Source organism: Poecilia reticulata, chromosome 17, assembly GCF_904066995.2.
Source record: "Poecilia reticulata chromosome 17, P_reticulata-male-v2, whole genome shotgun sequence".
Lineage (NCBI taxonomy): Eukaryota > Metazoa > Chordata > Actinopteri > Cyprinodontiformes > Poeciliidae > Poecilia > Poecilia reticulata.
This window is the reverse complement of record NC_088846.1, coordinates 7,913,355-7,929,392: the sequence shown is the minus strand read 5'-3', so window position 1 is coordinate 7,929,392 and position 16,038 is coordinate 7,913,355. Positions and strand designations below refer to the sequence as shown.

At 40.8% G+C, this 16,038-nt stretch overlaps 1 protein-coding gene across 2 annotated transcripts in view; it reads left to right on the top strand.

Annotated features, from left to right (window-relative positions):
- zswim5 (zinc finger, SWIM-type containing 5) overlaps positions 1 to 9,085 on the top strand; it is a 74,281-nt gene extending 65,196 nt beyond the window's left edge. For both annotated transcript variants that reach the window (XM_008433023.3, XM_008433022.3), the window contains exons 13-16: positions 627 to 784; positions 1,694 to 1,857; positions 2,841 to 2,922; positions 3,985 to 9,085. In XM_008433023.3, coding sequence (XP_008431245.1) covers positions 627 to 784; positions 1,694 to 1,857; positions 2,841 to 2,922; positions 3,985 to 4,847 — 1,267 coding nt within the window. In that variant the 3' untranslated portion in view covers positions 4,848 to 9,085. The remainder of the gene's footprint in view (positions 1 to 626; positions 785 to 1,693; positions 1,858 to 2,840; positions 2,923 to 3,984) is intronic.
- The last annotated feature ends 6,953 nt before the right edge of the window (positions 9,086 to 16,038 follow it).

Here is a 16,038-nt window from a genome sequence, read left to right as displayed (position 1 = left end):
AGCGCTGGATGTCTGTGTAAAGTCCTTGAACGTACCTGATATTCAAACCTCACAGTTTTGATCTGTGTAATGGAAGTAAAAATATATATATTGTAGAGAATAATACCTGAAAATATCATGTATTATACTTTATAATTAAGCAAAGTTTTTGAAATTGGGGGAATTTTTTTTATAAATTGGTATTTTGATCAGATGCAAACACAAAATTTCACTGTCCCTGCTATGTAGAAAACAATCAGAAGACATTATTAAAAGTAATAAATGATGTCAAAATAATTCTGAATTGAAACCATCTTGTTTTACATCATATTTCTGAAGTGTGGTGCTGGAAAATTTAGAAAACACGCCTTGAAAAATCTTGAAAAAGGGCTTGAATTTTACTGTGCGGAAAAGTGTGCGAACCCCTGGCAGCAACAGGCGGAGGAGGGGAAGCTCCATGTGAATATTCTCTCTTGACACTTTCTGTGGCGTCTAAATGAGCAAACTTTAAATCGTAGAACGGGGGAAACATCTGCGCTTTTAGATTTATCCTTTTAAACCAGTAACCCGGCACAGCTCCATGTTTTAATGTATCGTCTCCATGAAGTGTGTTCCACATCAGACCCCGTTCTCTGCTCGTCCCCCAGGCTTCCTGTCCTGGAGTCGTCGGCTGGCTCCGGGGACGTGGGCCACCCTCACCACGGCATCTCCATCGTTCCCAGCAGATACCCGCGCTGGTTCACTCTCGGCCATCTGGAGTCGCAACAGTGTGAGCTAGCCTCCACCATGCTAACTGCTGCTAAAGGTAAAAAAAACAAAACAAAGATCAGTAGAAACTAAAGCAGCTGAAGCACATTTTGTTATGATATATAATTCTCTCAAATGTAGTCGCAGAAACTCTGCTTCTGTCTTCAGCCATTTTTCTCGTAATGGCTTTCCTGGCTGCAGTGATTAATCTTCCAAGCAGGTGTTTTATTTTATTAATCACGTTTGACAAGTGGGACGAGCCGCTAATTGAGCTCCCCCCCATTAAATTGTAAATTTATCACAACTAATATTCCAATTTCTTCTTGAAGTTGAAGCTCTGGCGCAAGAACGACAAATATGAAGATGTCCGACTTCCTCTCTGCCCCCTGCCTGAATTACAGCGTCCGACTTGATGTTCTCCATTTTAAAGTACAAGATTTTGTGCACAGATTCTTTTTGTCTTTCATTTATATGCGATGTCTGCAGTGCTGACCTTTTGTTTTTAGGTTCTGGAAATTACCCTAAAGCCTATTTTTGTATGATAAGCACATAAGAACTATTTATATGACAACTGGCCTGAAGGGATTTACAAAGAAAAAACAAAGAAAGTCAAAGTTTTCCAAACCTTATTTGCTTTCTAGTGTCTGGAAAGTCCCACGATTATAAACTTTTTATTCCTTTACATAACCCACACTCAATACTTGATACCAATATTACAATGTCTAACAAACATACATTCTGCCCTCCCCCCATCTTTCCCTGTAATTGTGACTGCAGCAACAATATCAAGTTCCTACTTTGGGCGGACATACTGGGATCCTTCAAACGAGGAAGTTTTCTTTGGTTACAGAAATATTTCAACTCTGAATCTCAGTTTTCTTCTTTGCCAGCAGAAAAGGTTTTACTAAAGCAAACCAGTTGTTAATATCTCCTCCTCCTCCTCTTTGTTTCCCCACTTGTCCACAAGGAGACATGTTGAGATTGCGGACGGTGCTGGAAGCCATTCAGAAAAACATCCACTCCTCTTCCCTCATCTTCAAACTGGCCCAGGATGCCTTTAAGATCGCCACGCCCGCAGACAGTCCGCCGGATATCACCCTGCTCAATGTGGCGTTGGAGTTGGGGCTGCAGGTACCGAACGTGTGTGTGTGTGTGAGAGAGAAAGGGAGGCTGCAATTATCACAGTTTCACCACAGAAACTTTTGCCGCAGCTCGAGTTTCCTTTTAACAGACTGTCAAAACTCTACCCTACAAATTGGCATCCCACACAGAGTTAACGAGAAGAACCCACTCAATGGAGGAACCTTTCCACAGAGAAACACAACAGATTAGCATCCTGCCGCATTAAAAATGTGCTCTACAGCTGAAACATTAATCAATGGAGAAATTAAAAATGACCTCAATGAAGTAAGAAGCAGCAAAAAGTAAAGTTAAATATTGAGCTCAGAGATGTTGAGCTGTTTTTCTCAGTGTCACATAAACTGATATGAACAAAATGATAGTGCATGTTCAATAATAACCTGTAAATATGTTTAAATCTTTTTGTTTATTTTATTTGGATTATTGTAGGGATTATTGTTTGCACAGATGCGTAAATGATATCTCCATCACTCACCTCCCCTGTAAATCATACGTATTAAAAATCACAGATTGACTCAAAAGCGGAAATATCTTCACCCGTTGAAAATAAAACGGGAAAATCTGAAGGAACTTCAACAACGTGGACTTATGGAATAAAAAATAAATACAATTCCTGTTGCAAAGTTTGTGTTTTCAACTGTCTTTTAAGTCAATGGCACAAAAAATGCGTAAAGAAAGTGGATAAAAAGGTATAATAATGGCTTTTGAAAATAACCTACGCCAGACATTTACTAACTTTAGCGTTACCATGACAATGTCAGCTGAAAATGTCAACATAAAAGCATTTTGCGTTTCTGTCACTAAAACGTTTAACACTCATTTATTTACTTACTTACATCGTGTTGTAATTTACTCCTTAAATATAAAGGATTTTACTATTTAAAGGTGAGAGCAAAGGTTTAAAATGAGGATTTTAAAAATAGTTATTACATATTTTCCAGCTTTGTTCTTACTCTTTTTGTGTGTTTTTGCAGGTGATGAGAATGACACTGTCCACTTTGAATTGGAGAAGGAGAGAGATGGTCCGCTGGCTGGTAACATGCGCCACTGAAGTCGGTATGTTTCACTTTTTTTTTTTTTTTTTGACACCCCATTGAGACGCAGCAAGCAAAACAGGATTCCATCTCTAATTACAGTCCCTACGGTCTGTCTCGATTTTCAGCTTTAAGGCTGACTTTGACTTTAATAAAAAGAAAAAAAAAAAGATAATCAAACATATGCTCGGATCACCACACAGAGGCATAAACATCAGTTTTCCATAAGGTATTTAATAATTTGATGATAGTGCAGGAGAGAGAGCTGTAACTCTGCTGGTTGACAAAATATTATGCAGATTTTAAAGAAAGTGCCAGAAGTGCTATGAAAAGATTAGAGGGAAGCGAGGATAAAGAAACACGACTGAAAAAGTGCAGTGTGGTTATAAGTTGACACAATCTCTGTTTTATTGGGTGAAACAAAGCTGGCAGCTTTAGCAATAGTGACTCTCTGAGAAACCCGTAACCTGCCTGGTAACTAGAGCAACGTTTAGGTCAAACTGCGTAAAACTTGAATTCTTATGCTCAAGAAGTTTTACAAGATATTTAAAGTCTGTCCATTCTAGAAACAAGGGTTAAATTTATACTACTTTACTGTGCATGTTACAAAAACGGATGAAAGTTTTACCCAAGAAAACCTGCTAAGCTTGATGGCAGGGTGCTAAGGCAGTCATCCAGTGTGTTTTTGAGTTAATGATACAAAAAAGGCCATCATAAAAAACCTAAAATAAGACAACAAACAATGCTCATCCTGGTGGGGGGGGTGGGGGGGGGGGACAAGTAAAACATGGTGGCCCGCCAGGCTGATAACATGCTGGGGGAGACCATGACAAAATTTGGATTGTTTTTTGTGTGTCTTAATCATGAAATTTAAAAATTTCAGCAAATAAATACCAGGTGGCAAAAGGCTCTTATTTGGACGTTTGCAAATAATTCTGGTAGTAAAATTATTAGTGGCAAGGATTCTGCATTAAAAGTTCACACTAAATGATGATCGAGTCATCGTGTCTGTTTTCCTTCCCTTGCCATCTTTGAAGAACTGACAACGCACTGAGTGTCCAATCCCATCTGTCTCTCCCGTCAGGTCTGCGGGCATTAGTGAGCATCTTGCAGAGCTGGTACACTCTGTTCACGCCGACAGAGGCCACCAGCATCGTGGCGGCCACCGTCATGTCCCACAACACCATCTTGCGCCTCAGCCTGGACTATCCACAGCGGGAGGAGCTGGCCAGCTGCGCGAGGACGCTGGCGCTGCAGTGCGCCATGAAAGACCCTCAGAACTGCGCCCTGTCGGCTCTGACGCTCTGCGAGAAGGACCACATCGCCTTTGAGACGGCCTACCAGATCGTGATCGACGCCGCCTCCACGGGCATGACGTACTCGCAGCTGTTCACCATTGCGCGCTACATGGAGCACCGGGGGTATCCGCTCCGGTCGTTCAAGCTGGCGTCTCTCGCCATGACTCACCTCAACCTCGCCTACAACCAGGACACGCACCCGGCCATTAACGACGTGCTCTGGGCCTGCGCGCTCAGCCACTCCTTGGGGAAAAACGAACTCGCAGCCATCATCCCGCTGGTGGTGAAGAGCGTGCACTGTGCCACGGTGCTGTCCGACATCTTGCGGCGGTGCACCATGACGGCACCGGGACTGGCTGGCATCCCCGGCCGAAGGAACTCTGGGAAGCTCATGTCAACGGACAAGGCGCCTCTACGACAGCTTCTGGACGCCACCATCTCGGCGTACATCAACACCACGCACTCTCGACTGACGCACATCAGTCCGCGGCACTACGGGGAGTTCATAGAGTTCCTCAGTAAAGCACGGGAAACTTTCCTTTTGGCACAGGACGGCCATATTCAGTTCGCCCAGTTCATAGACAACCTGAAACAGATCTACAAGGGCAAAAAGAAACTGATGATGTTGGTCAGGGAGCGCTTCGGCTGACCTTAACCCTGCCTCATAGACCTTCTTTTTGGGAAGTAGTTAAACTTATTGGTTTATTTAAGTTTTTTTTAATTATTATTATTATTTTGTTTTTGGATTTTTACTTCTGTATGTTGAGCCATTTCTTGACCAAGTCTTACGTTTTTGTTGCGTTTCGTTTCTTGAATGTGAACCAAAAAGTGTTCGCTGTACTCGCTCTACGTTAACCGTTGCTTCAAAAGACGGAACCTAAAGTGTCGCAGAAGTAACAAGGAATCAAACTCAACCAATTAATATTTTTGAAATGATCAGAACATTAAAAGAATGTTATTATAATAGCAAAAGAAATGTTTGCTTCCTGGTGGCTTGCGGCCATTTTGGATTGGGCGTGTGTGTAGTCTTTGTAGAGGTTAAGAAGATTTGGCTTCTCAAAGTGAAGGGAACTTCATAAAGAACACACAGTGGTTGAAAACGCACAGTGTTAAGGTCATACCTCGACTGTCGGCTTTAACTCCTCTGTTAGGAATTGCCTCTCATTTCATTCAGGGCTTATTAGAGCGGAGAGGACGGATAACACGGCTACCTGTTTTCACTAGTTGAACATTTAAATACCTTCACCTGCTGCATGGTGAGGGTGACGCTTTACAGAGTGCATGTTTTGAGGGTGACGTTCTGGCTGCTTTCGTTCCTAGTTTAGCCTTCGCGTGTACATCAGTATATTCTTGTATACACTGTATGCTTCGTGTCATCCTGTTAGCGACATAAGATGCCATGTTTGATGAGGTGAACGCGCTCCTCGTGTCCTGAGATGCCACTTCACTACTAACTCTGCTGTTTGTGGCCAAAGCTTTGAAAAGTGTAAAGCGTCACCGCTAACATCAACATTCAGTCAACGATTTAATTCAGGTATGTCTTTTAGTTTCATCACTCGTCTCGTTGCGAAACTTTGACAACAATTTTGGACCTGGAACTTGGTCGTAAATCAGTTTGTCACCTGAATCCCTTTTCCATCACAAGAACATTGGCTAAAACTGAGAATTTTACCCACTTGTGTTGTTTAAACGTAGCTGCTGGGCGTATTTTGAAAATTTGCTGCCAAGAAGAACTGCTTAAGTAGTTATGCAGTTTTCACTGTAGTTTCACGGGGGCATTAATGTGACTGAAAACAGCAAAATCTTCAAACACTTTATTGTTTAAGAAGAAGTCAACTCATTTTTCTGTTCTTGACTGGTTTAGCGCCACCCTTTGAGGGATAGTTGTATTGTCGCCATGCTCAGGTATCAGTCACACAGACTAGTGAGGAAATTTACATCACGTTTAGTGGACAGTAATGTATTAGGCTTACGGTCTGATACCTTACTACTGTTAGCATCTTTTTAATGCTTACAGTAGCATTTAGCTAAATCCTTTACCTCTAGTTAGCCCTCCTACCTTAATCACTTGAAATAATTGTTTGCTAGTTAACAAAATTGTTTGTCAGTTATTGTGTAATTACAGTAATATATATAACCCCTTATATTCTGCACTTAAAGTCTCTAATGTTACCTGTTTTCCCGCCAAAAGTTTTCCCGCCAAAATGAATGATTTGCTACTTGACAAAATTGAGGTTTTTTGTTTGTTTTTTTTTACTTCTGGTTTTTCAAAATAATATATTTTTTTTAAAGTATCAAGTAAACATCCGAAAGTAAATGCTAATATTCCTCCAATATCCTTTTTTTTTTTTTAAAGAAAACTAAAATTTGCATATTTTTGCTACGTGTACATTATCTAACAACTTTTATGTGACGCGCCAGTGTCAGAACTTAATTTTCGAAAATTGACCAAAAAAAAGGCATGGATTAAATAAACCTTTTGGTAGACGACCAATATAGCATATATATGGTCAAAAAAAAATCTCCAACCTTATGTTTTGACACATTTCACATCCATGGTTGATTAAAATCAAACATGGAAAAATGAACATAGCTGTGTAAAATTATTAGGGCTAAATAACCATAAAATGTGTTCAGTTTTTTGTTCTTGTGATGGAAAAAGCTGTGAACCTTCCTGTGAATACTACTGGTTTGTAAAATTCTTTACTGTGAAGATGAGTGGCCTTTTCCCCCCAAAGGTTTCAGAGATGCACAGTGAACCACACGGAAATTACTGTATTTTGTCGCAACTTGATGCGTTCATTGTAAGTATTGGAGACCTCGTGGCTCGGCACGGTTGGTTACCTTCTCCACGGTCTGCTGTCTCACCCTGTGGCATTTCTGATGGCAGCCTAAACAAGAGCTCAAGTCTAACTGATCAGACTAAAATGTACAAGCACTTCACACAGTTACCTCTTCAGTACGTTCCTGCCTGCTTCAGCATTTATTTATTGATTGATTTGTGACTTTTTTATTTTATTTTATTTTTATTCTTTCTAATCACTGAGTGAGACACACAGAATAAGAACCAGACTGTATTTAAATAAAAGAGGCTACATGAGTTGAAGGGTTCTGGAACAGAGGGACATTTTTTTTTTTTTTTTCCTATCTGCTTCGACATTCCACGAGAGCAAACTTTTACGAACTGTACCCGGGTAAGTCGGTCATGATAACTGCGCCTTTTTCAGATCAGGGAAAATTGCAGATAGACGAATGGGGGCGGGAGGGGGAAACTGAGGAGGGAGAAGAGAAAAAGAAAAAAGGCTAAACTCAGTTCTCAGGGACATCACTTAAAGAAACAAAAACAAAAAATAGTAGCATTAAGCATTTAAGATATTGTAAATAATAAAGTGTCAATTGAGAAAATTGTAAAGTTCTAATTATTTATAATGAGTATGTTATGTGTTTTTTTTGGGGTTTTTTTTTTTTTTTTTTTTTTCGGCGGGGTGTACTTGAACTGTTCTGCGTGGGGGAAATTTGACGCCGTTTATTTTGTAAGAGCAAAGATTTCAAGGCATTTCTCAGGTGCTCCTGTGTACTTTTTTTTGTTGTTTTTTTTTGTTTTGCTAAAAAAAACCTTCATTTTTATTCAGTTCGCAATGACAAAAACTTGCTTTCTTTCCAAAAAGAAAGCAGGGTTGTTGTTTTTTTTTAAGAGTTGGGAAGATTGAGGTAGGCATACATTTGTAAACTGATTTGTACTAAACCTGACTATGCAGAACCACTTTGAGGGTCTCGTCCGGGAGTGAAATTGAGGAAGCGTGGAGGGCGAGACCTGGTGGGCCGAACCACTATCAGAAAGAAGAAGAATAAGGAAGGAAGGAAGGAAGGAAGAAAGGAGGACAGGAGGGAGAAAAGAGGAAGAGTGCTTGCGTTGGGTCGATGTTGCATCAACTGCAACTTCTTGAGCTTGAGGCGAAGGAGGGAAAAAAAATTAACCAATGGTAGAAAATGCCTTTCTGACCGATCAATGTACAAAGTTCTTTTTTTGTTTTTTGTATGTCTTTGTTTTTTTTTTTTAAACTTTGTTTCTGTCCTTTATTATCAAGACCGAAGCCTTCGGTGTCTTCTTGCGTGGTTACTCTGCAGTGAGACGGAATAACACAAACATTTGTGTTGGCAACATTACCTTTTGGCTTGTTTCATTCATAACATCATTTAAAAAAAAAAAAAAAAAAAACATTCTCTCCTCCAGAGAGGCCTTTTTTTTTTTTTTTTTTTTTTTTTACATTACCACCGTTACTTGTTTTTGTCCCCATGCGGTCGGATGTCTCTTCTGTCGATCTAGGATGTGAAGCTGTGCGTCGCGGCGTTTTCCTTCCGCCGTCCTGCAGCGCGCGCGCATGGCCAGCTTATGCAAAAATAAAAGATGCGAGGCTTCGACATCGTAAAGTTAACAGATTTTCGAAAAAGGGTCCACAGGCGACACCACTTCACCAACTGCGTAACCCGAAACTTAATTCCTGAGGGTTCTGTTTAAGTTGTACCCCTCCCCCCCCCCCCCCTCGTCTTTTCTTTTGTTTGTAGGAGATTACTGTTTGCTAGTAGAGATATAGTTCACCTCCCCGTTTTGTTTTCGTTTCAGATCCATTCTTAACTTAAGGGATAATTGAAAGTGTTTGTTGCCTCTTTGTGCTACTGATTTTTGAAAAGGTATTTCCAGTATTTGTTGCCACAGAAGTATCATAGCTTATCATCACTTTTTTTTGTACCTTTTTTTTTTGTGCGACTTCTTGAGCTACTGTCTATAAAGCAAGATTTTATTACTATTTATGTAACGCTACTACCATTTTATATTGATTTGTGTTGAGATCTCAGTGCTTTTCTATGAATAAAGTGTGAAACACATGACAATGGTTGGAATTTTGTTAAGAAACTGAGCGCAAAATTAAACCCTAATTCTAGCGTAGGCCTTTAGCCTGAATTTATTTACAATTATTTAAAAAAATAAAATATGGTTTAGCTGTCAAGCTAGCTGCTATGTTTGGCAGATTAGATGTTAAAGTGGGTTTGATGCATTTGGTATAATATTGACATTTTTCAGTTTTGCTGCAGATAAGTTTTATTTGTATTATGAAACAGAGCGCTGGAACTGAATTGCAACATTCTGTGCAATTATTACGGTTCTATTGTCACATTATTTAACATGCAGCTAAGTTACACCTGGATGTAGTTCATGTTCTGATCAGCAAACTGACCCTAGGAATGTGTAAATGTCTTAATATAACCTTCCTGTCTCATTAATAAGGCAGCAATTAGGAAAATCTTCAATTAAACAGGCGGCATGTATTTTCCAGCCACATAGTGCCATTTTATAGCACAATCAAGTAACTGTTGCCTTCAGTTGTTATAGAAATCCTGTATTTATCAAATATGTCTTGAAAGAAATTAACGAATTGAAATTGGGTCTCAGTCTCTTTCTGAAACTACGCCTCCAGGAAGTCGTCACAACATGGCTCCTCTGTTCGCCATTTAACGTTTTCACCAACGCTGCTCTGAGAAGTAGCTAGCATAACGAGGTTAGCAGCTCCACCAGGTGTTTCTAATCGCTGCTGATTAGTCTGAAGGAGCTGAGAGGGAGGAGTGGCTGCTGTGCGATATGGAAGCTCGGCAACTGCGGTGCTCGGTCCACCCAGGCGTTTTCCACAGCTGAACGGTTGCCACGGGAGATTCAAGGATTTCTCAAACATGCATGAAAGAATCAAGGCAACACTTCAGGTATGTTTTTGATGATGGGATAACATTATAACATGATATAAAGCTAAAAAAAAAAAATTTTACATAATGCTGCTCTAAATAAAATAAAAGTTTCCATAGTGCCAATTTTTTTTTTTTTACAAATCTAAATGAAACGTTTTATTTATTTTGAATGCTAATGAAATGAAGATGAATTGTATTTCTATTTACAGTTTTTTACAAAAAGGAAACGAACTGCACTGTAGCTGAACTCTGCGTATAGATGAAAGCCTTGTGCCATTGGTGCCCCTCCTGTTTTATGCTGTCTTATGATATAAATATGCTAAACGCACCCTATCTTGTTACCTTTCATAATTAAAAGCCATCCTTACTTGATTTTAAAGGAGCCACAGATTTCAGACCCTTGAACTAGGCTGCTCCAAACCCTTCATTTTGGTTTTTGAGTCATTCAGAATTGGACTTTCTGCTCAACCTAAACCTATAGTCTACACAGGGTGGTGCCACTGACTAGTAGTGACAACTAGGATGTCCCACAGCTTTTTTTTTTTTTTTTGCCGTGTCTGTACTTAGTTTATTGCAAGTTACACACCTATTAAAAGCCGATGAGTCCAGGCTGTTTTTGTCTATCAGTCCAGTATTAGTAATTCTGATAAATGTATTTCGCTTGTAGGCCAAGGCGGTTTCTTCTTTGCATTTTTGCCCATCCAACCAGCCCAGAATTAGTGATAAATGAAGCTTGTGCCGCCTTATATAGCTCCATCAATCTCTCGCTCATTTGTCTCTAATCAGAATATTTTTCCTCTATGCCCTCCTTCACCGCTTCATTCTCATTCATTACAGATTTCAGCAGAGCCATCTAACCAGACAATCAGGCTATCAAAAAGTGCAAAGAGTGCTTGTGTGTTGGATTGTAAATCTAGATTGATTGGCTGATGATAAATGAGCAGATTTATATTAATTATCCAGACAGATAGATGGAGGACTGATTGCTATGTGCTCAATCTTTTTCTCCCCCAATCTGCCTCCACCTCTCTCCTTCTTCAGCTTGTGCAGACAAAACCACTAAGGACTCTCTCTCTCTCTCTCTCTCTCTGACACACCTGCAAACTACGTAAAGCGAGAGACTGGGGAGTTTTCAGCGGCCTCTTTTTGTCCTTTGCTGAAACATCCCTCATGCTCTTGTGTACTTTTTTTTTACTCAAACTCGGCACCGTGGCAATCCCTTCCTCCAGACACGTCATGCGACCCGCAAAAAATGCCACCAACATTAACAAACCGCAACTCGTTCTTCAATATATTTCAAATAATGAGTATTTGCTCAACTATTAGCTTGACTTTTATGCTGATAGTTTGCACATGCTAGTAAATTATACACAACATTCCTTTTTGAATTGATTGAGGCTAGCTGTGATCATAACACTCCTAACAGCTACATGGTGTGGCAGGCAGCTGCCTATTACTGATGCTGCTAAATTATTTAGCCGTTTCTCTTCACCTTGTCAGAGTTGAGTTGTGCTCAGTTCCATTTACTTGAATAACCTTTTGAAAAGAAGGTTATTCTTCTTTTGGTACTTTTGGTAGTATTTTTACTACTCTGTATGTTTTACTTGAGTAACTTCATTATGAAGTATAGCTACTCTGACCTCAGTAAAATTCCTGGACACTACCACTGTGTGTAACTTCACTGATTGAGGCTTTGGTATCCTGACTGAAGCTCTGCTTTCCCATATGCCACAAACTTTGATACACCATGTGTTCTGACATCTTTCTATTGGGAACAACATGATCTTCCTCAGTAATTTCAGTGGCAGCAGCTCCTCTCCTCTGCATTAGACCTCATGACCATTCCGTTCAATCCACAAAAGCCTAATGAACCTTGACTCTTGGACTCGGGAGTCAAGGTGTCTTCGAAGCCCGGTCTGGCTCCTGTCAGATCCGTTCAGGTCGGAATCCTCGTCCCTTTTTACTGCGTCTACATCAACTCCGAGGACGGAACGCTCACCTGCTTCCCAGTACATTCCACCAACATCCGCCATGATGCTAGTGCTCCACCTGCCAGTGGTCACACTGTTGAGTCTGAATTGTTTTTTTCCCGTACGACTGATCTTCTGCCTTGCATGGGCACACTGTCCAAGTAGTGAAGACAGTAGAGAGGAATAGAACGGCGGTAAATTCGGCGCAACTCTTGTGCCTGTACCGATGGCAGCGCTGTGACGCTGACGTCACAACTTCACCAACGCTCGAGCGCAATCCCAGCTAGGTGCTATTATTCGAGCTGCTAACCATTTGCAGGCTTGCAGGTGACAAGCTGTTGTTTGCGGCAACATGGCAGACTTGCCGGGAACAGGAAGGCATCGTCTGCAAAGAAGGCCAGTCACACTGTCAGGACGTGAATCGGCGCGAAGCATCTCAGGGTCCAGCTTAGACTGAAGCCAGAGTTTCACTCCCAGCGTCTGCCCACCCCACTGCTCTCCTCCACACAACCACCACAGTTAATAATGCCTATCAGTCTCTGTCACTGTGGGCTGTGTACGTTCGTTCATGCATGTGGTCATTGAAAGATATGCTGCGTGTGTGCGTGTGTATGTGTGTGTTTGGAGGGGGTGGTCACTGATAAAGCGCTGATAGTGTCCATCCATGACAGATGATGTACAGCTTGCTGTCTCTCCAGGCAGATTGGATTTTCAGGCCTGCTGATTTGCTGAGAGATGGAGCCTGGACCTCCTTCAAAGACACCCACCCACGCACGTACACACACACACACACACACACACACACACATACATACAGAGGCACACATCCACCTGTTCATTCTCTGTGCACAAACTAAGCACATAAAAGCCACAAACTAGGCACATAAAAGCCCACACACAATGACGCTAATGCACACAATGAGATGATTTGTGCACATGTACACATTCAGAGCCACAAACACGAGCAGAAACACACACCGGAAACACACACACTTACATATTATTCTCCTGCCAAAGCCTTTAAAGGCAACCATGTGGAAATTGATCTCCATTTCTAAAGAGCACAGATTCATTGTTGCAACCTTCTCACTGTCTCTCTTCCTGTCTCACACACACACACACACACGCGTGCACAGACTGTCACTTTATTCCCAGATGGCCCACTGACACACAGCCGTAGCCTCTTCAGTCTTACCTGTCGCCAATCAGCGGTGATTTTTGTTCATTTGTCTTCGCTATTTATGGGCCCACAACAAAAGCTTTGTGTGTGTTCAGTTTGTGTATGCGTGTTTGAGCGAGTGTGTACTTGTTTATTGTACTACAACACACAAAGGACAAGGATGAATAAAAAACCGCTCTGTTTTTTTTGTATTCTCCTCTTCGGCTGCTTTGAGCATTGTGTAGTTTAGTAAATATTAATAACACTCGCTGCGGTGCAGTCTTTTTAATATGTGGAGGGCTGGATTTCTACATTTTCATTTTACGCCAAAGTGTGCTCGGCAATGACGCAAACAAAGGATCAAAAAGTGATTCTGCATGGACACGGCTCCACGTGAAGTGTATTTTGATCCACACTCTGCGTCTGTAAACATGTCGGATTTCGAAAAAGGTGCTCACTGTAGGTGCGTTCCCATTACAGATGTGCGCAAAATGCTCACGTCGAGATGCTAAAGTACAATTTTGCAATTGCATTGTTTCCATCAAATAGAACCGCCACTAAAATCACGTGATAAGTTACAAAACTCCTACCACTTCCTGTCATCTCCTTCGTCTTTTCCGCCAGTAGTGACATCTAGTGGTTGTTTGCACGATTCGTGTGATGCAAAAAAGAAGTGTTTCCGTTGCAGTTTTGTGAAATGCACTGATTTCAATAAAGCCGACAAACCACCTCATCCTAGCAAAAAACACAAGTTGGGTATTTTTTTCAAATTTGCCATATTTCCATTAAGCAAATTTATTTTCGAAATTCCAATTTTACGTGACTGTATGATCAATGGAAACACAGCTGTTGTAATCTGTGCACTGTGTGATAAAGCAGCAACGATTCCCCTACAACAGTCTGTTACTTATAAATAAGGACCCCTTAACTTAACCATTGGGTTGGAAACCACAATGGTACGCTAGAACTGGGCTCCATTTGAATACATCATAATTTCCCCAACAGTCAACCATCAACAGGGCTATAAATGAACCAGAAAGACTCTGCCCTTCATGAGTACCCGACCATCTAACGATTACTGGTGTGAGCGCACATCAGTTTGCTGCGTTGGTACCCTTAACACACACTGAATTCATCTTTTTTGAAGTGTGTGTAGTTTCACCAGAAGTGTTGATGCTTCAGGTTCGAAAAGGATCAGTGGACTCTGCGCCTGAGGCCCTGGCCGTCACACAGATGCTTTACGTTTTGGTTAATGGTTAAACTGGGCTACCTTTGATTAGACAAGTTAAGGCCACTGCCGATCGACTGGAACTTGAATTGGAACCATGTGCTTCAGTCAGAGGAGACTCAGTTTGAGTGTTTTAGCCCAGCAGGTCCTATAGAAGTATGGTAGAGGATCGGTCATGCAGTGGGCCCGTTTCCCTTTCAAGGCCATGGGAACCTTGTTGGATAACAACGTTACTTTCCATAGTACATGATTAAATTTTAAATAAAAAAATACTGTTGGATGCAGCCAGAAAACTGGAAATGGGTCATTTAATGTATCTGAGCGGGATAAAGACCCAGAACCAACCAGTCAGTCACCAGACCTAAAATCAGAGGACCCAGGACTCTGGAGGATCTGGAGAGATGCTCTGGATGTGTCAACCTTCATGAAATATTAGCACAGGAGAGAACTCGATGTTGCTCTGTTGATTGCCAACATGGATGCCATCAATTTACCCCACTGTGGATTTTATTTTACTTTTCTTTTTTTTTCACCTAGTGAATAAATGCGGTCACAATCAAGGTTGGATTTTAGTGTTAATTTCAGATTAATTTTGAGATGACACTACTACAGTAAAACAGAATTGTTCTCATGGCTTGGCACACTTAAGATTCACACTAACATATTGGAAATATAATTATTTATAGTTGAGAAAAAGTATTTAATTACAAAGAGATTTTGAATGACAGAGCAAAACACCATGAGGTATCAGGTTAGGGATCATTCTTTAAAAAGAACTGATTGTGTGGAACCAGAGATGGATTCATCTGTTATCATAAAACGTAAGAAAAAAAACAAGTATGGGCAACTTTTCAGACAAATTCCAGGAATTTGTCAGGAATGTTGGCCAAATTTAGGATTAAAATTCCTCCATGAACACTGATGTTCATACGCTCGCATGTATGTCGGGTATTTACAACCGCTTACAAATTAACGTGAAAAAAAAAGAGCTTTTGCATAAAATGACTTTAAATGGTTACAATCTGGTGAAAAACTCTGATAATATGCTGACAGCGAACTGGCTATGTTTCAGGCCCAATACCTGTTTACTAGGTTTTATTTGTATTTTTTTTTTTTTCTTATCCCTGCTGGATTGGACAACTGAGAAATGGGGAGTAAACACAAAGCTACATGTTATTAGACAGAAACGGTGCGCTTCATTACTGTAATCATAACGGAGGCTCAGAGAAGAGATCAGTTAATCCAAAATTCAGTTTGGCTCCGGGACGCAGCTAAGAACCTCAGATAAGCAGATTCCTTTAAATCCGTTTGTTTTTGTGCTGCTGCTGATTTTGTTTTTTTGGGGGGGACAAATCTGGGGAACATCACGTCACCAGACAGGGGTGAGGGGAGGGACCTGCCGTCCCATCCTCAGCAGTAAACCGTTGATTCTTAGTGATTACTTTTTATCCTTTTCTATCGTCTTCGTTTCCATTTTGACTGGAAGTTTAATGTCTCCACTAGTTTGAACTGCGACATCAACAGTTATTATGTTCCTCATTTAGAATCTGCAGATTTTGCGATGATGGTTAAATATCTTCCTGGGTTGTGTTTAAGCCTTAAGAGGTGGAATTTATGGACCCAACTTCTTAAATCCTGGCTTTAAAAATTATTGAAAGGTATTTTTAAGATGTCTTCCGTTCCAGTGTTTAAATGTTCATTAGAATTTAAAGTTTATAGTGTGTTCTTGCATTATTGTGCCATT